Genomic DNA, 22,190 nt, shown 5'->3' with positions numbered 1-22,190 from the left:
TTTATATCCAGGTGAATATTTATATATTATTATGATTTTGCTGTATATATTCTATGTAATATATCATTTGTATTTATATTTTTATATATTTATATCCAGGTGAATACTTATATATTATTATGATTTTGTTGTATATATTCTATATAATATATCATTTGTATTTATATTTTATATATTTATATTTATGCAAATAGACTCATATTTATATATACTTTATCGTATGTTATATTTAATTTGTATTTCTATTTGCTTTTATATAATCTTTATGCAAGCAGATTTATACTTATATCTAACTTTATTGCATGTTATATAATCTATGTGTATTTCTGTATTCATATGTATTATACTTATGCAAACAGACTTATATTCATATGCAATGCCATTGCACGTTATATAAGTTGCATTTACATGTTCACATAGGTTTATATTTATGCAGAGAGGTGGCTTATCATCGCGCGCGGTTTGCTGCATGCGCCATCCGCATTGCTCACACATCTCTACTTCTCTATGCGCGCTGCGCATTTATTTACATGTATATCTTCGCATGCAGGTTTGCAGTCCCGTTTCTCGCGACCCTGCCTTGTCTTCCTTCCTTTCTCCTTCTTCCTCTTCTTTCATTTCTTCACTGCACGCGGCAGCCACCCTGCTCCCTGCGCTGCGCGGCGCGGCGCGGCCGGGGCTCGAACCCGGGTCCCGCTCGCCCCGCTCCCGCTCCCGGGCCGCCGGACTCTGCGCCCGGGCGCCTGGACGCGGGGCCGCCGCGCGGGGGTCACGGGCTCCGGCCCCGCCCCGACTTCCGGCCCCGCCCCCTCCCGGGAAGCCGCGGGGCGGGCGGGAGCTCGTCGCGGACGACCGGCCGGCTGGGCGGCGACCCGGAAGCGCCTCCCCGCGCGCGCGTCCGCGGTGCCGTCACTCGCCGCCCCGCCCCGCCCCGCCCCGCCCCGCCCCGCCCCGCCCCGCCCCGCCCGGCCGCCAGGGGGCGCCGGGAGTCCTCCCCGCGCCGGCGCGCCCCGGAAGCGGAGGCGGCGGCGGAGGCGGCGGCGGCGGTAGCGCTTCCGGGTGGCGGCGAGGTGACCGGCGGCCATGGGGGCGCACCTGGCCCGGCGCTACTTCGGCGACGAGTCGGTGGAGCCCGACCCGCTGCGGATGCCCTCCTTCCCGCCCGAGTACGGCTTCCAGGGCCGCCGCGAGCGCGGTGAGACGCGGGGACGCCGGCGGGGGGGGGCGGGGGGAGGCGGCGGGGGGAGGGGAGGCGGCGGGGGGGGAGGGGGCGGCGGGGGGACGCCGGCGGGGGGAGAGGGGGAGGCGGCGGGGGAGAGGGGGAGGCGGCGGGGGGGGAGGGGGCGGCGGGGGGACGCCGGCGGGGGGGGGAGGGGAGGCGGCGGGGGGAGAGGGGGAGGCGGCGGCGCCCGCGTCCCCCGCCCGCGTCACCCGCGTCGCCCGCCCGCGTCCCCCGGCCGCAGAGATGGTGGCCACGGCGCGGCAGATGAGCGAGGCGCAGCTGCCCCTGGCCCAGCGCGACTACTGCGCGCACCACCTGCTGCGGCTGCTCAAGTGCAAGCGGGACGCCTTCCCCGACATCCTGCGCTGCCGCCCAGAGCGCCACGCCTGGGAGCTGTGCGAGCACCGCGAGTGAGCGGGGGGGGGGGGGGGGGGGTAGGGGGGGGTGGAAGCCTGACCCCGGCCCCGCTGACCCCCGACCCGCCGACCCCTCTGACCCCGGCCCCTCTGACCCCCGACCCGCCGACCCCGCTGACCCCCGGCCCCGCTGACCCCCGCCCCCCGCCCCCAGCTACGTGATGCGCATGAAGGAGTTCGAGCGCGAGCGGCGGCTGCTGCGGCGCCGGCAGCGGAAGGAGCAGCGCGAGGCCAGCGCGGCCTGACCGCCAGCGCGACCCCCAGTAAAGCCGGGCCTGCCCGTGTCCCCCGTCTGCGTGTCTGTCGTGTCTGTGTCGGGTGCGGGACGCGGAGGCGGGAGTGTGGCCGCGCTTTATTGGATACAGAAGGGTGGGCACGGCGGGCAGCGGCGGCTCCAGCAGGAAGGGCACGGCGGGCACCGGCTACAGCAGGGTGGGCACCGCGGGCACCGGCTCCAGCAGGAAGGGCACCGCGGGCAGCGGCTCCAGCAGGAAGGGCACGATGGGCAGCGCGGGCAGCGGCTACAGCAGGAAGGGCACGATGGGCGCGCGCAGCGGCGGGTAGTCGCGGAACTCGCGCAGGTAGCTGCGGTGCTTGCCGCGCGCCCAGATGGTCATCTGCGTGAAGCCCACCAGCCAGAAGAGGGCCACTGCGGACAGACGGACGGACGGGGCGGGTGAGGGGCGGGCGAGGGGCGGGAGGGCACCTGCGGGCAGAAGGGGGGGCAAGGCGGACAGACAGACGGCTGCTCACCTGGCACACACTGCGTCATGATGGCGAAGCCGATCCAGGACCCCACCTGCGGGACGCGGGTCTCAGCCGGCCGCCCCCTCCCCGCCGCCCCCGCCCCGTCCCGCAGCCCCACCCCGTCCCCGCGCCACCTCGTAGGTGTAGTTGGGGCAGGACACCAGCAGGAAGAGCCACGTGAAGGGGTTCCGGGTGGGGTACGGGATCTTGCGGGTCTTGGAGCCTGCGGGGGAGGGGGACAGACGGACAGACGGTGAGGGACCGCGCCCCCCACCCCCCCCCCGCCCCGCGACCCCGGCCCCGCGCCCACTCACCGGCCGGCCGCAGGTCCCGCAGCGCCATGTGGATGGAGAAGTTGCCCAGCTGGCAGATCTGCGGGGCGCCGCCAGCCGTCAGCCCTGCGCTCCCGGCCCGGTCCCCGTCCCCGTCCCGCCCCCACCCCGGGGGCCGGCCACTCACCACGAAGATGGCCAGGGCCAGCTTCACCTGCGCCGCGCCGTAGGCTGCGAGGGGAGGGGAGGGGTGAGGCGGGGCGGGGCGTGGGGGTGGGGCGGGCGGGGCGGGCACTCACTGGGTGGCGTGTAGAGCGGGTGGTTGATGTAATAGGCCATCCAGGCCGCGAAGCCCCAGTAGTAGGTGCAGTTCTGCGGGAGGGGAGGCGGATGAGGGCGGGAGAGGAGGGGAGGGGAGGGCGCGGGAGGGGAGGGGAGGGGAGGGCGACGGCGGCGAGGCACCTTGAAGATGTTGCGCAGCGGCATGGTGCCGTGCGAGAAGCGGTGCACGAAGAGCGTCTCCAGCAGGCGCTTGATGTAGTGCAGCGAGTGGCAGAGGCAGGCCAGGCTGCGGGCGGGCGGGCTGCCTGTCCCCGTGTCTCCAAGTGCCCCACATCCGTGTCCCCGTGCCCCCCATATCCCCCACATCCGCGCCCCCCATATCCCCCACATCCGCGTCCCCGCACTCACTGCACGACGCCGTGGCGGCTGGAGGTGAAGTCATGGCGGCGCCCGTAGGTGAGCGGCACGCGGAAGTAGAAGAGCAGGTAGATGAACAGGGGGCCCGCGTACTCGGTCAGGAAGACCTGGCGGGCGCCGGGGGCGGGGGTGCTGAGCGCCGGGCTGGGGTCGGGGGTGCTGAGCGCCGGGCGGGGGGCGGGGGGCGGGGGTGCTGAGCGCCGGGCGGGGGGCGGGGGCGGGGGTGCTGAGCGCCGGGCGGGGGGCGGGGTGGGCGCCCGGCCTCACCGTCACCCAGCTGATCTGCGCGCCCAGGTCCCGGAAGTAGAGGGTGGCCGTGGTGCCCACCGGGAGCCTCTGCAGCACGTCCTCGTCCTTCAGCGAGCGGCCCTCTGCGGCGGGGGCGGGCGGGGTCAGGAGGCCCCCCTGCGGCAGGGTCGGGGGGCGCGGGGACGGGGACGGGCCGCCGGGTACTCACTGGGGTCCAGGCGCAGGGACTGGCGGGCGGGGTACCACTGCGGGTCTGCGGGGAGCGGGTGGCGCGGGCGGCTCAGCCGAGGGGCCCGGGACCGACACCCCAGGAGTCGGGACCGACCCCAGGCAGGGGCCCCGCGAGCACCCAGCGCCTCCACCCACATGGGGACCCCCACGGGCACCCGGGGACCCCCCCAGCGAGGCTGCCTCCCGGGCCCGGGGCTGGGGGCTCACGGGTCTTGGTGAAGAGGTTCTTGATGTCCGCGATGGTGGCCTGCGGCTCCACCTGGGGGCGGCGGGGCTTCAGCGGGGGTCCGGGGGTGACCCCACACTCACTCACACAGTCACACAGTCCCTCACACGCAGGCACACACACGCACGCACACGCAGTCACATATGCAGGCACACTCACGCAGGCACACACGCATTCACACGCACTCATATGCACACACAGACACACACTCAGACACAGACACACAGGCAGGCACACACCCGGCCCACCTTGTCCAGGAAGCAGAGCTTCTCGCGGGTCCTGGCGTCCAGCACCTCCACCTCAAAGAAGAGAAGCGCCTTCCTGGGTCTGCGGGCCGCGGGGGGCGGGGGGCCGGGCAGCCCGAGCAGCCCCAGGGGGCCGGGGGGACAAGGGGGCGCCTCCCGCCGTAAGGGGCCGAGGCTCAGCTCCATGGCCGCGGGTGGCAGAGCCTGGGACGGGGCCCCGGATCAGGTCCTCGGTCTGGCTGTGGCGGGTGACTGAGGGGTGACCCACAGGGTGACGGGGTGGGGCGGGGAGGGTGGGGGCCGCCGTCCAGACCAGCCCCCAGGAGCGTGGCCAGACCGGGGGGCAGGGGCCGGTGGGGTGCGGGTGGAAGCTGGGGGAGGGGCTGGCCCCCAGCCCGGGGACGGGTGAGGGCCCCACATGGCAGGGCGGGTGGCGAGCCAAGAGTTCCTGGGCAGCCGTCACCAGCTCAAAATACAGCAGCCCCGAAACCCAAGCCGGGTGGGGGGCGGAGTCTCTGCCCAGACACCCCAGGCACCCACACAATCCAGGCACCTACACACCCCAGGCTCACCAGACACCCCAGGCTCACCCACACCCCAGGCACCCACACCCCAGGCTCACCCACACCCCAGGCGCACCCACACCCCAGACTCACCCACACCCCAGGCTCACCCACACCCCAGGTGCACCCACACCCCAGACTCACCCACACCCCAGGCTCACCCACACCCCAGGCTCACCCACACCCCAGGCTCACCCACACCCCAGGCACCCACATCAGGCTCACCCACACCCCCAGAGTCGCCCAGGATCCCCAAAAGCGCGCAGCTACCCCAGGCCCACAGCCTCGCCCAGACACCCAGGGGCAGTGGCACCCAGCAGGTGAGTTTGGGGTCGCCTGCCTGGACCCCGGGACAGGGATCTCTGAGCGAGATGGGCGCCCCAACCCCTCTGAAGCAGGGTGAGTCGCGCCCCATTTCCATCCCAAGGGATGGGGGTCCCGGATTCCGTCCTGAGGCGGGTGGGGGAAGGCCACCCCCAGGCCCAAGGGTGCTGGGAGATGGGGGCCGGGTGCCGGGGGCTGAGAGGTCACCCGGGAGGGCGGGTGTGGCCGGGCAGCTGCTGGGGAGCCTCACGGGACCTGGGCCCCCGCCAGCACGAGGTCGGGCGCCTGGGGGGAGGGGCCCAGCCCCCCAGAGGTGGGGGACCAAGGCAGGGAGACACCCCCACTCCCCCTTTCCCTGTAGGAGTGGGGACCCCACACATTATTGTTGTTGTTATTACTATTACTATTAGCCCAGCCCTGCTGAGCCCTGGCTGCTGGTGGTGCTGGGGACTGAACCCAGGGCCTCAGGCAGGAGTCTGTTTGCAGAAAACTATTATTGTTGTTGTTGTTGTTACTATTTGCCCAGCCCTGCTGAGCCCTGGCTGCTGGTGGTGCTGGCGACTGAACCCGGGGCCTCAGGGCCTCAGGCGGGAGTCTCCCTCCACCTCCTAAGGGCAGACCTGCTGAGTTGGGGTGAGCCCTGCCCCGGGGCCGTGGCCGGCATGGAGAAAGCAGGGGGCACAGCTGGTGGCCAGGGGGCAGGGCTGTCACCGCCTGTCACGCGTGAGCCCCACGCCCCGGCACCCACAGCGCCAGCCCCACCGCACCCCACCCCACCCCCAGCTGCCCAGCCGCGTCCCGACAGGCGCTGATCCCTGTTGATCCCTGGCGGGCTGGCGCCTCCCCGCCCTGCCCGGGGCACTGAGCCGCGGGGGTGACTGGGGGGCCGATGCCTGTGCGGGCTCCCGCCTCCGTCTCACTAAGATCTCAGACCAGGCGGTGACGCCAGGCCCCGGGTTCGAGCCCCCTGCCCCCCACGTGCAGGGGGCAGCCTCCCACAAGGCGGGGCGGGCTGCAGGGGTCTCTCCCCGCTTCCCTCTCCACTCCCACCCCTCCACCCAGTCAGTCGGCAGCCCAGTTTTCTTTGCTAAAGCAGCTCAGGTGCACCCGGGTCCGAGTCTCTGGCACCCAGGGGGAGCGTCAGAGCTGGGGTGTCAGCGCGTCTGTGTCTGTCTGTGTCTCTCTCTGTCTGTGTCTGTCTCTCTGTCTGTGTCTGTCTCTCTGTCTGTGTCTGTGTCTCTGTGTGTCTGTCTCTGTCTGTGTGTCTCTGTCTCTGTCTGTGTCTCTGTCTGTCTCTGTGTCTCTGTCTGTCTCTGTGTCTGTGTCTCTGTCTGTCTCTGTGTCTGTGTGTCTCTGTCTGGTCTGTGTCTCTGTGTCTCTGTCTGTGTCTTTGTGTCTGTCTGTGTCTCTGTCTGTGTCTCTGTGTCTTTGTGTCTGTCTGTCTCTGTCCGTGTCTCTGTCTCTGTGTCTGTCTGTGTCTCTGTCTCTGTCTTTGTGTCTGCGTCTGTCTCTGTCTGTGTCTCTGTCTGTGTCTCTCTGTCTCTGTCTGTGTGTCTCTGTCTCTGTGTGTCTGTGTCTCTGTCTGTGTGTCTCTGTCTGTGTGTCTGTGTCTCTGTCTGTCTCTGTGTCTCTGTGTGTGTCTGTGTCTGTCTCTCTCTGTGTGTCTCTGTGTCTGTCTCTGTGTCTCTGTCTGTCTGTGTCTCTGTGTGTCTGTGTCTGTGTGTCTCTGTGCCTGTGTCTGTGTGTCTGTGTCTCTGTGTGTCTCTGTGCCTGTGTCTGTGTGTCTGTGTCTCTGTCTGTGTCTCTCCCCCCGGGGCGGGGCTGGGCGTGCGCAGGCTCGGCCGCTTGTGCAAGAGCCGCGGGGCAGCAGAGACACTTGCACAACCTGCGGCCGGCCCGGCCCACCTCCCGGGACTTCTGCGGCCCCGGGTTCGAGGCGAAGGTTCAAGGCGGTGGCGTGAGCTGGGAGGTCTCAGCTGACATGAGGGGCGGCGGGCTTCCTTTCGCTAGACAGACAGACAGACAGAGCCCGGCCCCAAGCTTCCTCCTGGCGGTGGGGCCGGGCTCCAAGGTGCCCTCCCTCCCCCGCAGCCCTGCTCCACCACCGGGAGGCTTCACCCCTGCAGGTGGGGCTCGAACCCAAAGAAAGACGGTTTTCTCCTTAGACTGAGCCGGGCCAGGCCTGGGGGGAGACACGCAGGCTGGTTCTGAGGCCCCGGGTCCGAGCCCCAGCACCAGCAGCAGCCCGGGCTCAGCTGGGCTCTCGGTTCGTTCTCTCGCGCGTTAAAATAAAGAATTCTTTTTTTTGCCTCCGGGGTTATTGCTGGGCTCCGTGCCCGCACCATGAAGCCACCGCTCCTGGAGGCCATTTTTTTTTCCCCTTTTGTTGCCCTTGTTGTTGTAGCCTCGTTGTGGTTATTATCACTGCCATTGTTGTTCGTTGTTGGATAGGACAGAGAGAAATGGAGAGAGGAGGGGAAGACAGAGAGGGGGAGAGAAAGACAGACACCTGCAGACCTGCTTCACCGCCTGGGAAGCGACTCCCCTGCAGGTGGGGAGCCGGGGGCTCGAGGATCCTTGTGCTTTGCGCCACCTGCGCTTAACCCGCTGCGCCACCGCCCGACTCCCAATAAAAGTATTTTTAAAGGATAAGGGTATAAAAATGAGTAAGGGGGGGCCGGCTGAGCACACACGTCACAGTGCGCGAGGACCCGGGTTCGAGCCCCCGGCCCCCGCCTGCAGGGGGGAAGCTCCCCGGGCGGAGGAGCAGGGCTGCGGGGTCTCCGTCTGTGTCCGACCATCAGTATATAAAATACTCAATACCTAAGTGCAGGGCCGGGGACCTCTCCCGCCTGAGGCCCTGCGGTCCCGGGTTCCATCCTCATCCCCATCCCCAGCATCAGCCAGAGCTCAGCAGGGCTCCGGGGAAAGACGGACAGACGGACGGACGGACGGACGTAAAGAAGCACAACGAGGTCACCAGCCACAGGGTCTGGCCCCGGAGAAGCGGCCGGATCCCCCGACATCCCGCCGGGAGGAGGTGGATCGGGCCGCCCGGGTGGGAGGGGGTGTCACGGGGGGCGGGCCGGGGCCTGGCGGTGCCCCCCACCCACTCCCTGCAGCCCCCTTCCCGGGGCTGGGTCCCGCGACTGCTGAGCCGCGGGGTGCAGGGTGCAAGGTCTGTGCAAGACGCCTGGCGGCCGGGGAAGTGCGCTCCCGCGAAGGCTCTGCACGCCGGCCCGCCCGCCAGCAGCCCCCGGCCCCGGGACCCAGCCCTCGCCCCCCGACTCCCACTTTGCAAACTGCTAAGTTAGCAGCTGCAGCGGGGCGCCCCGCGCATGCGCACTGGGGGTGGGAGGCTTCCTCGCGCATGCGCATTAGGGCCGGCTTCCTCCCGGCAGGCGCACTGCGCCTGCGCAGTGCCCGGCGGGGTTGCTCCCCATGCCGGGAGACAGGACCCGGCCGAGAGGACAGAAGGGGGCGCGCCGCCGCCGCCGCCGCCATCTTCCCCATCCCCACGGCCCCGTCTCCCTCCCGCCCTGCAGTCGTACCTCGTAGTGCTTCATGGCGGCTTCACACGGCGGCGGCGGCGGCGGCGGCGGCGGCTCCCTGTGCGCGACACCGGACCGGCTGCCTGTCCCCCCCTCACGCTGCTCGCGGCCACCGCGCGAGACTAAACTCCGCCCCGCCCCTCCCGGCCCCGCCGGCCAATCAGCGCGCGGGACGGTCACCTTCCCCCGTCTCCGAGCCCCGCAGGTGGGGGGGCGGAGAGACCGTCGCGCCACGGAGCCGACCAATCAGAGCGGGGAACGGGCCGAGGGGGCGGGGCCTGAGTACCCACCAATCCAAAGGGAGCTTCCTTGGCCCGCGGGCCGCTCCGGCTCCGCCCCTCGGAGACCAACGTCGCCGTGGCAACCCAAGGAGGCGGGGGCGGGGCCCTTCCACCGCGGGGGCGGGGCCAGGGTGAGTGACAGGGGGGTGTGTCCAGGGGGTGGCAGCGTGACGAGCGGAGCCCCTAGGTGCGCGGCTAGATACATACACATCCGTCTATATTTTTTTTTTACATTGCAGTCTTTTGGGTCGACACCAATGGAGAGTGGCCCTGGACATAGCGCAGTGGCTAAAGCACTGGACTCTCAAGCATGCGGTCCCGAGTTCAATCCCCGGCAGCACATGGACCCAGTGATGTCTGGTTCTTTCTCTCTCTTCCTATCTTAATTTTTTTCTTTTTTTTTTTTATTTTTTTAATATTTTATTTTATTTATTTATTTATTCCCTTTTGTTGCCCTTGTTGTTTTATTGTTGTAGTTATTATTGTTGTTGTCGTCGTTGTTGGCTAGGACAGAGAGAAACGGAGAGAGGAGGGGAAGACAGAGAGGGGGAGAGAAAGACAGACACCTGCAGACCTGCTTCACTGCTTGGGAAGCGACTCCCCTGCAGGTGGGGAGCGTGGCCGACCGCGGAAGCTTCCAGAAGCCCAGGGGCCTGACAAGGCTGGCAGCCCGTCCTGAGCCAAGAAATCCTCAAAGCTCAAAGCGAAGATTCACTGGGGAGCAGGGTGGGGCCGGGGGCTGAATCAACCACCAACCGCTCAGGGCTGAGTCACCCACTGAGGCCCTTTCTGGAAGCTTCTAGACCATCTCTCTGTGTGGGAGACCCCCTCATCTCTTTGAGGAAGGAGCTCCAAGACTGTGGAACTTAGATCTTTCTCTCCACCCCTCCCGGCAGCTCTGTTTTGGGGGGAAGGGGAAGAAAGGATGCAGGTCAGAAAGGATGCAGATCACCAGAAAGATGTCTTTTTTAAAACTATATATATATATATTTATTTATGTGGTCCGGGAGGTGGCGCAGTGATAAGGCTTTGGACTCTCAAGCATGAGGTCCTGAGTTCGATTCCCGGCAGCACATGTGCCAGAGTGATGTCTGGTCCTTCCTCTCTCTTCCTATCTTTCTCATAAATAAAATAAAAATCTTTTTTTAAAAAATTAATTTATTTATTCATGAGAAAGATAGGAGAGAAAGAACCAGACATCACTCTGGTCCATGTGCCGCGCGGGATCGAACTCAGGACCCCGTGGTTGAGAATCCAATGCTTTATCCACTGCGCCACCTCCCGGACCACTTTCTTTATTTTAGTATTGTTCTCTTTATTTACTGGTTGGATACAGACAGACAGAAATCAAGAGGGGAGGGGGAGACAGAGAGGGAGAGAGACAGAGAGAGACCTGCAGCCCTGCTTCACCGCTCACAAAGCTTTCCCCCTGCAGGTGGGGACCAGGGGCTCGAACCCAGGTCCTCGTGCAGGTCTTTCTGTTTAGTACTATGAGTGCTTAAGCCGGTGAACCGGTGCCCGGCCCCCTCCTACTGCCTTTCTATATGAGAGAGAGAGACAGACAGACAGGCAGACAGAGACGGAAGTCAGAGCACAGAGCACCCCATTTGAGAGGGGTGTAGGGGGCCGCAGCTGCGAGTTCGAATCCCACCCAGCTGAGTTTCCCGGAGGGAGGGATGCACAGTGCCCTGCGAGCAGGGGGGCAGAGCAGAGCCCTCCCTCACCCCTACCCCACCCTCCCAAAAAAAAAATGCAGCCACAAGCTTAACCAGTCTCTCTCCTTTCCTCTGATAGGATCTCCGGAGGGTGTCTTGCCAGCACCGAGTTCTGTCCAAGTCAGGTGGGCAGAAAGTTGTGTCATTCCAAGCTGATTCAGAACGTTCTGGAGTTTCCTTTGGTGGGCAGGTGGGTTGGGGGTGGCGGTGGGGATGGGGGGGGGGTGTCATCTGCTTTTCTCAGCTGCCCTGCCCCCGACTCAACCCAGCGGGCACACCCAAATATCTTGCAAACCTGCTTTCATTCTTTGGGGGAGGTGGGTGTGTGTTCAGGGTGTGTGTGTGGGGGGGGGGGAGTTACTTCCCCAGGGCATAGGTGAGGCCTCAGGCGTGAGTTCAAGGCCCCCCCCTGGGCCAAATTGTGGAGTTGAAGAGAGAAAGAGAGGCAGATCACCATATCCAGAGCTTCCCCCAGTCCCCTGATTCTTCCATGTGGTGCCAGGGGTCAAGACCCACCCACCCCGCCCCCACCCTCCACGCGTGTGGCAAAGGGAGAGCCCTTATGAGGTGACCCCCCCCCCAAAGAGTAAGGTATTTCATTTTCATTTATTTCATCTAAGGTCAACAGGTTGGCTGATTCTTACTCTCCCAGGTTTCTCTCTCTCTCGGATACTTTCTTTTTTTAAATTAATTTTTATTTTGTTTTGTTTTATTTTATTTTATTTTTTTTTTTTTTCCTCCAGGGTTACTGCTGGGCTCGGTGCCTGCACCATGAATCCACTGCTCCTGGAGGCCATTTTTTCCCCCTTTTTGTTGCCCTTGTTGTAGCTTCCTTGTGGTTATTATTATTGCCATTGTTGATGTTGTTCGTTGTTGGATAGGACAGAGAGGAAGAGAGAAAGATAGACACCTGCAGACCTGCTTTACCGCCTGTGAAGCTACGCCCCTGCAGGTGGGGAGCCGGGGGCTCGAACCGGGATCCTTGTGCTGGTCCCTGCGCTTTGCACGACGTGCGCTTAACCCGCTGCGCCACCACCCGACCCCCTCCTCCAGAAGGTGCTTTTTTCTCTGGTTCCCATGCCTTTGTGAGTGTGTGTGTGTGTGTGTGTGTGTGTGCGCGTGTGTCAGGAACAGACAGACAGACAGACAGACAGGACTCGTTCACAGCTGTCTCTGGTTTCGTCTCCGTGATTTCTTTAGCTATTTGTGTTGTATAAGTCTCTGAGATTCCTTTTTTTTTTTTCTTCCCCCTTTCCTCGCATGGCTGGAGCTTCACTGCCCACTGGCGAACTTCTCCAGATGGGGAGAGAGAGAGAGAGAGAGAGGGAGAGGGAGAGGGAGAGGGAGAGGGAGAGGAAGGAGGGGCAGGCTGGGCGGTGGCGCACCTGGTTGAGCGCACATGTCACAGTGTGTAAGGATCTGGGTTCGAGGACCCCCCCCACCTGTAACGGGGGAAAGCTTTGCGTGTAGTGAAGCAGGGCTGCAGCTGTCTGTCTCTCTCCTTCTCTGCCTCTCCTTTCCCTCCAATTTCTGGCTGTTTCTAGCCAGTACATAATGATAATAAAAATGAATTTTCAAGAGGGAGGGGGCTGGGGAGACAGTATAGTGTCTCTGTTCCTTGATGCTTTTTAAAATTTTATTTATGGATTGACTGGCTAGAGACAGAGAGAAATTGAGGGGGCAATGCAGACGATATGATGGTTCTTTGAGTAGTCTCTCCTGCCTGAGGCTCTGGGGCCCCAGGTTCAATCCCCAGCACCACCAGCAGCCAGAGCTCAGCGGGGCTCTCGACTGTCTCTCTGTCTCTCTCTTTCTCATTGAAATAAAATAAAAAATAAAATATTAAAAAGAGTGAGAGGAGACAGACATTGAGAAGGGGAGGGGAGACAGAAAAAGACGGGGGGCGGAGGGTGGTGCACCTGGTTGAGCGCACATGTTACAGCGCCCAAAGACCCGGGTTCGAGACCCCCGTCCCCACCTGCAGGGGGAAAACTGCGCAAGTGGTGAAGCAGGGCTGCAGGTGTCTCTCTGCCTCTCTCCCTCTCTATCTCCCCTTCTCAATTTCTGGCTGTTTCTACCCCCCCCCAAAAAAAAAAAAAGAAAGAAAAAAAAGAGAGAGACAGAGAGACACCTGCAGCCCTGCTTCACCGCTAGCAAAACTTCCCCCCCCCCCACAGATGGGGGCCGGGGGCTCGAACCCAGGTCCTTGTGCCGCCCAACCCCCTGCTCTCTAATGAAGTCTTTATCCTCCTCTGATTCACCCTTCACACACCCAGTGTCACCCGCCCACAGGCGCTGGCTCATTGAGCCACACCTTCATAGCGTCCCTCCTCCCTGGGGGAGACCGCAGGCCAGTCACGTGACCCTGGGCCTCAGTCTCCCCACCTGTAAAGACAGAGGTCAGGGAAAGGCTGGTCTCGGAGGGTTCCTTCGGGGGTTCGATTCCTGGCACCGCCAGAGGCCAGAGCTGAGCTGTGCTCTTTCTCTTTTTTTTTTTTTTTTAAAGCCAGCATTGGATTTCTTTTTAATATTTATTTATTTACTTATTTATGTATTGCCTTTGTTGTTTTATTGTTGTAGTTATTGTTGTTGTTGTTGTTGTTGATGTCGTCTTTGTTGGATAGGACAGAGAGACATGGAGAGAGGAGGGGAAGACAGAGAGGGGGAGAGAAAGACAGACACCTGCAGACCTGCTTCACCGCCTGGGAATCGACTCCCCTGCAGGTGGGGAGCCGGGGGCTCGAACCGGGATCTCTCCCATCACAAAACCAAAAATGGGATGGGAGGGAGTAATAGTAACAAATATTTCAAAATAAATAAGCAACTTGCACGGCCTGAATCCACCGCTCCTACCTGTCTTTCATTTTTATCTCTTTTCCTTTTAGTATATAACAGGGAGGAACAGAGCCTCGCTCCACCACTCATGCAGCCTCCCTCCAGTGCAAGGCGCTCCCCTGTGTGGGCCAGGGGCTTGAACCCGGGTCCTCAAGCATGGTAAAGGGCGTGACCTAACAGGTGAGCTCTCTCCCAGCAAGTCCCACGCCCCAAAATAGAAATCCTTTTTATTTATATTTTTTTTAATCACCCCAGAGTGGTCCGGAAGGGTGGCACAACGGACAAGTCATTGGAGTCCGGAGTTCGCCTGCGGGGCTCAACGGGGAGGGGCGGGGCCGGATCAGGGGCGGGGCCTCCCCGGCCAGGCCACGCCCACACCGCCCACCATTGGCTCCCGGAAGCCGGAGGGGCGGGGCCGCGGCGCGAGGGCCGGGCGACCGAGGAGGCGTTGTCGGGGGGCGGGGCCGGAAGGGGCGGGGCCCGGCGCGCGGCGGGCCGTTGGCGGCGCGGCCCCGCCCCCGACGCGTTGCGTCACGGGCCGGAGCGGCGCCGATTGGCCGGGCGGGCGGCGGGGGCGGGGCGGAAGGCGGCGGAGGGGCCGGCGGGCTCTGGAAGCTTCCGCCGGGCGGGTATATAGAGGCGGCGGCGGGGCGGGCGCGGCGGGCCATGGGCAAGGACTACTACCAGACGCTGGGCCTGGCCCGCGGCGCGTCGGACGAGGAGATCAAGCGCGCCTACCGCCGCCAGGCGCTGCGCTACCACCCCGACAAGAACAAGGAGCCGGGCGCCGAGGAGAAGTTCAAGGAGATCGCCGAGGCCTACGACGTGCTGAGCGACCCGCGCAAGCGCGACATCTTCGACCGCTATGGCGAGGAGGGTGGGTGCGGGGCGGAGATCGGGGCGCGGGGGCCGGGGGGCTGACGGGGGCAGGGGGGAGGCTGACATGGGGGCGGGGGAGGGGCTGACATGGGGCAGGGGGGAGGCTGACATGGGGCGGGGGGGGGGCTGACATGGGGCAGGGGGAGGCTGACATGGGGCAGGGGGGAGGCTGACATGGGGCGGGGGGGGGGGCTGACACGGGGCAGGGGGGATGCTGACATGGGGCGGGGGAGGGGCTGACATGGGGCAGGGGGGAGGCTGACATGGGGCAGGGGGAGGGGCTGACATGGGGCAGGGGGGAGGCTGACATGGGGCGGGGGGGGGGGGCTGACATGGGGCAGGGGGAGGCTGACATGGGGCGGGGGAGGGGCTGACATGGGGCAGGGGAGGGGCTGACATGGGGCAGGGGAGGGGCTGACATGGGGCAGGGGAGGGGCTGACATGGGGCAGGGGGAGGGGCTGACATGGGGCAGGGGAGGGGCTGACGGGGGCAGGGGAGGGGCTGACATGGGGCAGGGGAGGGGCTGACATGGGGCAGGGGGGGGCTGACATGGGGCAGGGGAGGGGCTGACATGGGGCAGGGGAGGGGCTGACATGGGGCAGGGGGAGGCTGACATGGGGCAGGGGAGGGGCTGACATGGGGCAGGGGAGGGGCTGACATGGGGCAGGGGGGATGCTGACATGGGGCGGGGGAGGGGCTGACATGGGGCAGGGGGGAGGCTGACATGGGGCGGGGGAGGGGCTGACATGGGGCGGGGGGGGGCTGACATGGGGCAGGGGAGGGGCTGACATGGGGCAGGGGGGAGGCTGACATGGGGCAGGGGAGGGGCTGACATGGGGCAGGGGAGGGGCTGACATGGGGCGGGGGAGGCTGACATGGGGCAGGGGAGGGGCTGACATGGGGCAGGGGAGGGGCTGACATGGGGCAGGGGAGGGGCTGACATGGGGCAGGGGAGGGGCTGACATGGGGCGGGGGAGGGGCTGACATGGGGCAGGGGAGGGGCTGACATGGGGCAGGGGAGGGGCTGACATGGGGCGGGGGAGGGGCTGACGGGGGCAGGGGAGGGGCTGACATGGGGCAGGGGAGGGGCTGACATGGGGCGGGGGAGGGGCTGACATGGGGCAGGGGAGGGGCTGACATGGGCAGGGGGAGGCTGACATGGGGCAGGGGGAGGCTGACATGGGGCGGGGGAGGGGCTGACGGGGGCAGGGGAGGGGCTGACATGGGGCAGGGGAGGGGCTGACGGGGGCAGGGGAGGGGCTGACATGGGGCAGGGGAGGGGCTGACGGGGGCAGGGGAGGGGCTGACATGGGGCAGGGGAGGGGCTGACATGGGGCAGGGGAGGGGCTGACATGGGGCGGGGGAGGGGCTGACATGGGGCGGGGGAGGGGCTGACGGGGGCAGGGGAGGGGCTGACATGGGGCGGGGGAGGGGCTGACATGGGGCAGGGGAGGCTGATGGGGGCAGGGGTCCCCCTCTCTCTGGCCCCTGACTCTGTTTTCTTTCGTCCATCTGTCCTCTGACTCTGTCCTCCTGTCCCCTGACTCTGTCCCCCTCCGTCCTCCTGTCCCCCGTCCCCCTCCGTCCACCTGTCCCCTGACGCCGCCCGTCCATCTGTCCCGCAGGCCTCAAGGGCGGCGGCCCGGCCGGGGGCGGGGGCGCGGGCGCCCCCGGGGGCTCGTTCAGCTACACCTTCCACGGGGACCCCCACGCCATATTCGCCGAGTTCTTCGGGGGCCGCAACCCCTTCGACAGCTTCTTCGGGCCGCGGGAGGGCGAGGACGACGCGGACGAGACCTTCCCCTCCTTCCCCGCGGGCGGCCTGGGCGGCCTGGGCGGCCTGGGGGGCTTCGGGCGCTTCGGGCGCGCGCGACCCGGCCCCGAGCCGCCCCGGCAGCGGCAGCCGCGGCAGGACCCGCCGGTGACGCGCGACCTGCGGGTGTCCCTGGAGGAGGTGTACAGCGGCTGCACCAAGAAGATGAAGATCTCACACACGCGCCTGGCGCCCGACGGCCGCGGCCTGCGCAGCGAGGACAAGATCCTGACCATCGAGGTGAAGCGCGGCTGGAAGGCGGGTACCAAGATCACCTTCCCCGGCGAGGGCGACCAGACGCCCGGCAACATCCCGGCCGACGTGGTGTTTGTGCTCAGGGACAAGCCGCACAGCGTGTTCCGCAGGGACGGCTCCGACGTGGTGTACCCGGCCCGCGTCAGCCTGCGGGAGGTGAGGCGAGAGACAGACGGACGGACGGACAGACAGAGACACAGCCACAGCCCTGCGCAGCCGGGGCCTCGGGGCCTCAGGCAGGAGGGTCTCTGACATTTCATTTGCGTATGTGATCAGACAGACAGACAGACAGACAGCTGAGAGAGAGAGGGACAGAGCCCTGCGCAGCCCGGCTGCTGGTGTGCTGGGCGTTGAACCCGGGGCCTCAGGGCCTCAGACTGGAGGGTCTTTTGCAGAAGCAGCCTGCTGTCTCCAGCCCCACCACTTCTGTTTCTTTAGTATTCTTTTTTTAATGATTTTTTTAAATTATGGCGTCCCTGGCTGGGCAAGAACCGCGTCACCTTTTTTTATTGTCACCTTTTTATTTGACAGAGGCAGCCAGAGATCCAGAGGAGGGGGAGTTAGAGAGAGACAGCCCCCTGCAGCCCTGCTTGACCACTCGCAGAGCCTCCCCCTGCGGCTGGGGGCCGGGGGCTCGAACCCAGGGCCTTGCGCACTGCAGCACGGGCGCTCAGCCAGTCCTACTTCTTCTTTGCTTTCCAGTCTTATTTTAGTGAGGGGGGAGGGAGACACACAGCTTCCTCCAGTGCAGTGGGGGCCGGGCTCGAACCCGGGTCACACCGTGCGGCACACCGGCCCCGCAGGGGAGCTGTTTTCCGGGCCTGCTGCAGAGACGACTGAGGGGAGAAGGCTTCTGCAAAAGCGAGGGCGGGAGGGAGGCCCCCGGTTTGAGCCTCCCCTCCCCACCTTCAGGGCCGCAAGGGTCTCTGTCTCTCCCCAGTTTCTCTCGCCCGGCCCATCCGGTAGGGGTGGGGGATCCTGCAGGTGCCCAGCGAGGAGGGAGGCAGCGAGACGGTGCGGGCGGCCCTGCGGGTTGTGTGTGTGCCTGTCTGTCTGTCTGTCTGTCTGTCTGCGTGTGTCCAGGAGTAAGGATGCCAGAGAGCTCGCCGGGTAGAGCGCCCGCCGGGCGGCCGGGCACCGCGTGGGAGGCCCTCCGGTGCCGGGGGAAGCCCAGCCTCCTGCAGGGCCGCGGTCTGAGCCCCGCTCCCCCCAGGCGCTGTGCGGCTGCACGGTCAACGTGCCCACGCTGGACGGCAGGAGCATCCCGGTGGTGTTCAAGGACGTGATCCGGCCCGGCATGCGCCGCAAGATCCCGGGGGAGGGGCTGCCGCTGCCCAAGACGCCCGAGAAGCGCGGCGACCTGGTGATCGAGTTCGAGGTGCTGTTTCCCGAGCGCCTCCCGCAGGCGTCCCGCAGCGCACTGGAGCAGGTGCTGCCCCTCTAGCCCCCGGCCCCGCGCCCGCCCGCCCTCCCCGGACTCCTCCCTGCCGGCAGGGGCCAGGGCGCTGCCAACCCCACCCCAAAGGACAGGACGGCCCGGGCCCTGGCCTAGCGGTCACTCGGCCCCTTCTTCCAGGCAGCCTTCCCGGGTGGCCCTGGGCTCACGCCTCCTGGACTCTGGACTCTCTGGGGCTCTGCCCCCGGGCACAGCTGGATCTGGGGACCCTTTGGGGGGGGGGGTCCTCTCCCGGCCCTTCGGATTGGCCCTCGGGCCTGGGGTCCTGGGATCAGGAGCCGTGGAGGCCCGGGGTGGGGGGGACCGACCCGGCCCTTGGAGAGACCAAAGCAGGCCGCCCAGCGCCTGCGACATTAAAGGTGATGTGGTGGAACCTGGAGTCTGTCTGAGGGGCTGCGGAGAGACGGAAGGGCTGCCCGGACGGACGGATGGACGGACGGACAGCGGTGACCTCAGGTCCAGCTCCTCGGGGGCGGCTCCCTGGCCTCCTGGTCCGGCTCCCTCGCCCGGGTGCTGCAGGCCTGCTAGACCCCCAGCCCGGCCGGGCACAGTGACTTGCTGCGGGGCCCACAGCCTGCTCGGCCGCGGCCGGGGGTGCTGGGGATTGAACCCGGGTCTGCAGATGCCGCCCGCAAGCCTCTGCCCTCCAGACTCCTCACACAGAACCCGAGAAGGTTCTGGAACTTTGGGGGCGGGTGCCCGGTTCTGCTCCGGAACCTTCCTCCTCCTCCTCCTCCTCCTCCTCCCGCATCTCCTCCTCCGTCACCTGGGCAGGAGGCAGAGGGAGGGCGGCACTGAGGCTCAGGGTCCCGGGTTGGGTCTCCGCCCCCGGCGCCACCCGCCGCCACCACCAGCCTGAGCTGCTCAGGGCCCCGACCCCTCCCTCATTTTCCCTCCAGTGTCTCTGAGCTTGGCGCCCGCACTGCAGACCCACTGCTCCCGGCGGTCGTTTCTGCTGTTGGAGCAGATGGGACAGAGAAATGGAGAGACACACCTGCAGCCCTGCTCCACTGCTCAGGAAGCGACCCCCCCCCCCCCGCAGGTGGAGAGCCAGGGACTTGAACCCGGATCCTTGTGTGGGTCCTTGCGCTTTGAACCAGGTGCACCACTGCCCGCCACCACCACCACCCTCCCTCCCTCATCTGTCTGTCTCTTTAATCAAACATGGGAGTCGGGCGGTGGCGCAGCAGGTTAAGCGCACATGGTGCTAAGCTCAAAGACCGGAGGAAGGATCCCTGGTTCGAGCCCCCAGCTCCCGGCTCCCCACCTGCAGGGGAGTCGCTTCCCAGGCGGTGAAGCAGGTCTGCAGGTGTCTGTCTTTCTCTCCCCCTCTCTGTCTTCCCCTCCTCTCTCCATTTCTCTCTGTCCTATCCAACAATAATGACGACATCAATAACAACAATAAGAACTGCAACAATAATAGCTTAGTATTAAAAAATAATAAAATAAATCAAACACTACAGAGACTCCCCTGCCAGGGGCTCCGAGGCCCCAGGTTCCATCCCCAGCACCACCGTCAGCCAGAGCTGAGCGGGGCTCTGAGGAGAGACAGAGACAAAGCTCAGAGGGCTGCCCCCCTCCAGACCAGGGGGACCTGGGTCTCCCCGAGGGCCCCCCCCCCCCGGGTTTCTGTGGGTCTCGCCATCCAGCCGGTCACAGCGCAGTTTCCGGGGGCGGTGGTCACCCCATGGTGGACGGCGGGGCTGGTGGATGGGCACTGCCAGCTGAAGGCCGGGCGGGAGGCTCCTGGTGCCAGCCCTGGACACACGCCCCAGACGGGTTCTGGCCTGGCCCTCGCGCTCTCTCTCTCTCTCTCTCTCTCTTGCCTATGAATCCACAGCTCCTGGTGGCCATTTTTCCACTTTTATTGGACAGGACACAGAAATCGAGGGAGAGGGAGAGGGAGAGGGAGAGGGAGAGGGACCCCTGCAGCCCTGCTCTGCTGCAGCTTGTGACACGCACGCGCACGCACACGCACACACACACACAGCCTCCCTCCAGCACGGGCCAATGCCGGGGCTGGACCTCAGGGAGCTCGAACCGGAGAGTCAAAAGCTCTGGCCCTTCTGCCCCATCCTGGGATGAACTTTTTTTTTTTTTTCTCCTTCTTTCCTTTTTTTCTAAATATTTTTATTTTCACTTTTTTATTTTTACCAGAGCGCCGCTCAGCTCTGGCTGATGGTGGTGCCCCAGGGGATTGAACCTGGAGCCTCAGGAAGGAGAGTCTGTTTGCAGAACCATGATGCTATCTACCCCATCCTAAATATCTTTATTAATGGGGAGAGACAGAAATGGAGAGGCGAGGAGGAGGTAGACAAAGAGGGAGAGAGACACCGGCAGCCCTGCTCCACCACTCGCAAAGCTCCCCACCCCAGCAGGTGGGGACGGGGAGGCTCGAACCTGGGTCCTTGTGCACTGTAATGTGTGCACTCAAGCAGGTACCCCACTGCCTGCCCCCCCCTTTTTTAAATTTATTTTCCCTTTTGTTGGTTTTTATTGTTATTATTGTTGTTGTTGATGTTGTTGTTGGATAGGACAGAGAGACATGGAGAGAAGAGGGGGAGAGAAAGACAGACACCTGCAGACCTGCTTCACCGCCTGGGAAGCGACTCCCCTGCAGGTGGGGAGCCGGGGGCTCGAACCGGGATCCTTACGCCGGTCCTTGGGCTTGGCGCCACCTGCGCTTAACCCGCTGCGCCACTGCCTGAGTCCTTTTTTTTTTTTTTTTTTTTACCAGAGCCCTGCTCAGTTCTGGCTTATGGTGGTGCTGGGGATTGAACCTGGCACCTCAGAACCTCAGGCTTGAAAGGCTTTTTGCATAACCTTTATGCTTTCTCTCCAGCCCCCTTTTTTTATTTTAATGAGTCAGAGAGCCCAGAGCCCTGCTGCGCTCTGGCTGACGGTGGCGCTGGGGATGGAACCTGGGGCCTCGGTCACTCCAGTCCGCTGCCTCACCACTGAGCTGTCGCCGGGGCCCCAAGCTTCCCTCAGCCTTCCCAAGCCCTGGAAACGCCCGTCCGTCCGTCCTTCCCAGGAATCATGTCACACCCCTAGCTTCTGACACAGGGCCTTTTCTCTCCCTTCCTTCCTACCCTCCTCCCTTCTCTCTCTCTCTCTGTCTCTGTCTCTCTCTCTCCCCCTCCCTGTGACCCCCCAGGCCCCATGACTCACCGCAGCCTGTCGCTGTCCGGGCACCCAGCCTGACTCGGGTGGAGACGGCAGACACACCCGGCCCAGCCCTGGGCAGCCCACCCGGACAGGGTGCAAGCCCGGCCCCCACGACACGGGGAGAGGAGGAGGACCTTCTGGGGTGGCGTCTCTTTTGTGCTGTCTGTCTGTCTGTCTGTCTCCGTGTAAGAGAGAGAGGAGCGGGGGTGTGGGGAGCAGAGGGGAGGCAGCATGACGGTTCTGCAAAGACACTCTCCTGCCTGAGGCTTCAGAGTCCCAGGTTCAGTTCCCCAGCGCCACCCTCCGCCAGAGCTGAGCAGGGCTCTGGGGAAATAAACAAACAGAAATGTATTGCCCTGCACAAGGCCCCGGGTTCGAGCCCCCTGGTCCCCACCTGCAGGGAGGAAGCGAGTGGTGGAGCAGGGCTGCAGGTGTCAGTCTTTCTCCCTCTCTAATCACCCCTTCTTTCTCAAATTCTCTGTGTTCAGCCTATACATAAATATATGGATTAGTTTAATTTTATTGTTATTATTATTATGGTGGTGAAATTGAAGAAGGCATTGAGATAGGAAGGGGAGGTAGAGAGGGAGAGAGACACCCACAGCCCCGCTCCACTCGTGAAGTTTCCCCCCTGCAGGTGGGGACTGGAGGCTTGAACACGGTTCCTTGTGCGAGGTACTGTGAGCACTTAACCAGGTGCGCCATCACCCAGCCCCCCATATCTATATATATTTTTTGTTTTGTTTTTTTAGTATTTTTTATTTCCTTTTTGTTGCCCTTTTTTTCTTTATTGTTGTAGTTGGCCAGGACAGAGAGACATGGAGAGAGGGGGGGGGGAGACAGAGAGGGGGAGAGAAAGACAGACACCTGCAGACCTGCTTCACCGCCTGGGAAGCGACTCCCCTGCAGGTGGGGAGCCGGGGGCTCGAACCGGGATCCTTCCGCCGGTCCTTGTGCTCTGTGCCACCTGCGCTTAACCCGCTGCGCCGCCGCCCGACTCCATATATATATATATATATATATATATATATATATATATATA

The 22,190-nt window shown here is 63.9% G+C and overlaps 4 protein-coding genes across 5 annotated transcripts; 3 read left to right on the top strand and 1 right to left on the bottom strand.

The window, feature by feature from the left end:
* Positions 1–1,035: 1,035 nt before the first annotated feature.
* NDUFB7 (NADH:ubiquinone oxidoreductase subunit B7) lies at positions 1,036–1,922 on the top strand. The gene is made up of 3 exons (XM_060182428.1): positions 1,036–1,195; positions 1,464–1,632; positions 1,793–1,922. Exons 1-3 carry the CDS (start codon positions 1,084–1,086, stop codon positions 1,881–1,883), a joined length of 372 nt encoding a protein of 123 aa, XP_060038411.1. The 5' UTR covers positions 1,036–1,083; the 3' UTR covers positions 1,884–1,922.
* A 51-nt stretch (positions 1,923–1,973) lies between these two features.
* Positions 1,974–8,849, bottom strand: TECR (trans-2,3-enoyl-CoA reductase). Its single transcript, XM_060182395.1, has 13 exons — positions 8,746–8,849; positions 4,311–4,361; positions 4,044–4,095; positions 3,814–3,858; positions 3,624–3,727; positions 3,348–3,463; positions 3,120–3,225; positions 2,957–3,029; positions 2,845–2,888; positions 2,700–2,757; positions 2,520–2,608; positions 2,392–2,437; positions 1,974–2,287 (listed from the first exon to the last, which is right to left on the bottom strand). Exons 1-13 carry the CDS (start codon positions 8,758–8,760, stop codon positions 2,160–2,162), a joined length of 927 nt encoding a protein of 308 aa, XP_060038378.1. The 5' UTR covers positions 8,761–8,849; the 3' UTR covers positions 1,974–2,159.
* LOC132535653 (actin nucleation-promoting factor WAS-like) lies at positions 8,759–13,809 on the top strand. Of its 2 annotated transcripts, none has more exons than XM_060182414.1 (2): positions 8,759–9,157; positions 13,627–13,809. In XM_060182414.1, the coding sequence occupies exons 1-2, from the start codon at positions 8,759–8,761 to the stop codon at positions 13,714–13,716; spliced, it is 489 nt and encodes a 162-aa protein (XP_060038397.1). In that variant the 3' UTR covers positions 13,717–13,809. The 2 variants fall into 2 exon arrangements, with proteins under 2 accessions (XP_060038397.1, XP_060038396.1); XM_060182413.1 differs by lacking the exon at positions 13,627–13,809 and adding an exon at positions 9,266–9,595.
* A 383-nt stretch (positions 13,810–14,192) lies between these two features.
* DNAJB1 (DnaJ heat shock protein family (Hsp40) member B1) lies at positions 14,193–18,353 on the top strand. The gene is made up of 3 exons (XM_060182378.1): positions 14,193–14,453; positions 16,082–16,680; positions 17,738–18,353. Exons 1-3 carry the CDS (start codon positions 14,243–14,245, stop codon positions 17,966–17,968), a joined length of 1,041 nt encoding a protein of 346 aa, XP_060038361.1. The 5' UTR covers positions 14,193–14,242; the 3' UTR covers positions 17,969–18,353.
* The last annotated feature ends 3,837 nt before the right edge of the window (positions 18,354–22,190 follow it).

Source organism: Erinaceus europaeus, chromosome 23 (assembly GCF_950295315.1).
Source record: "Erinaceus europaeus chromosome 23, mEriEur2.1, whole genome shotgun sequence".
Lineage (NCBI taxonomy): Eukaryota > Metazoa > Chordata > Mammalia > Eulipotyphla > Erinaceidae > Erinaceus > Erinaceus europaeus.
Note: the sequence above shows the minus strand (reverse complement) of the source record. Positions and strands in the feature narration are given on the sequence as shown.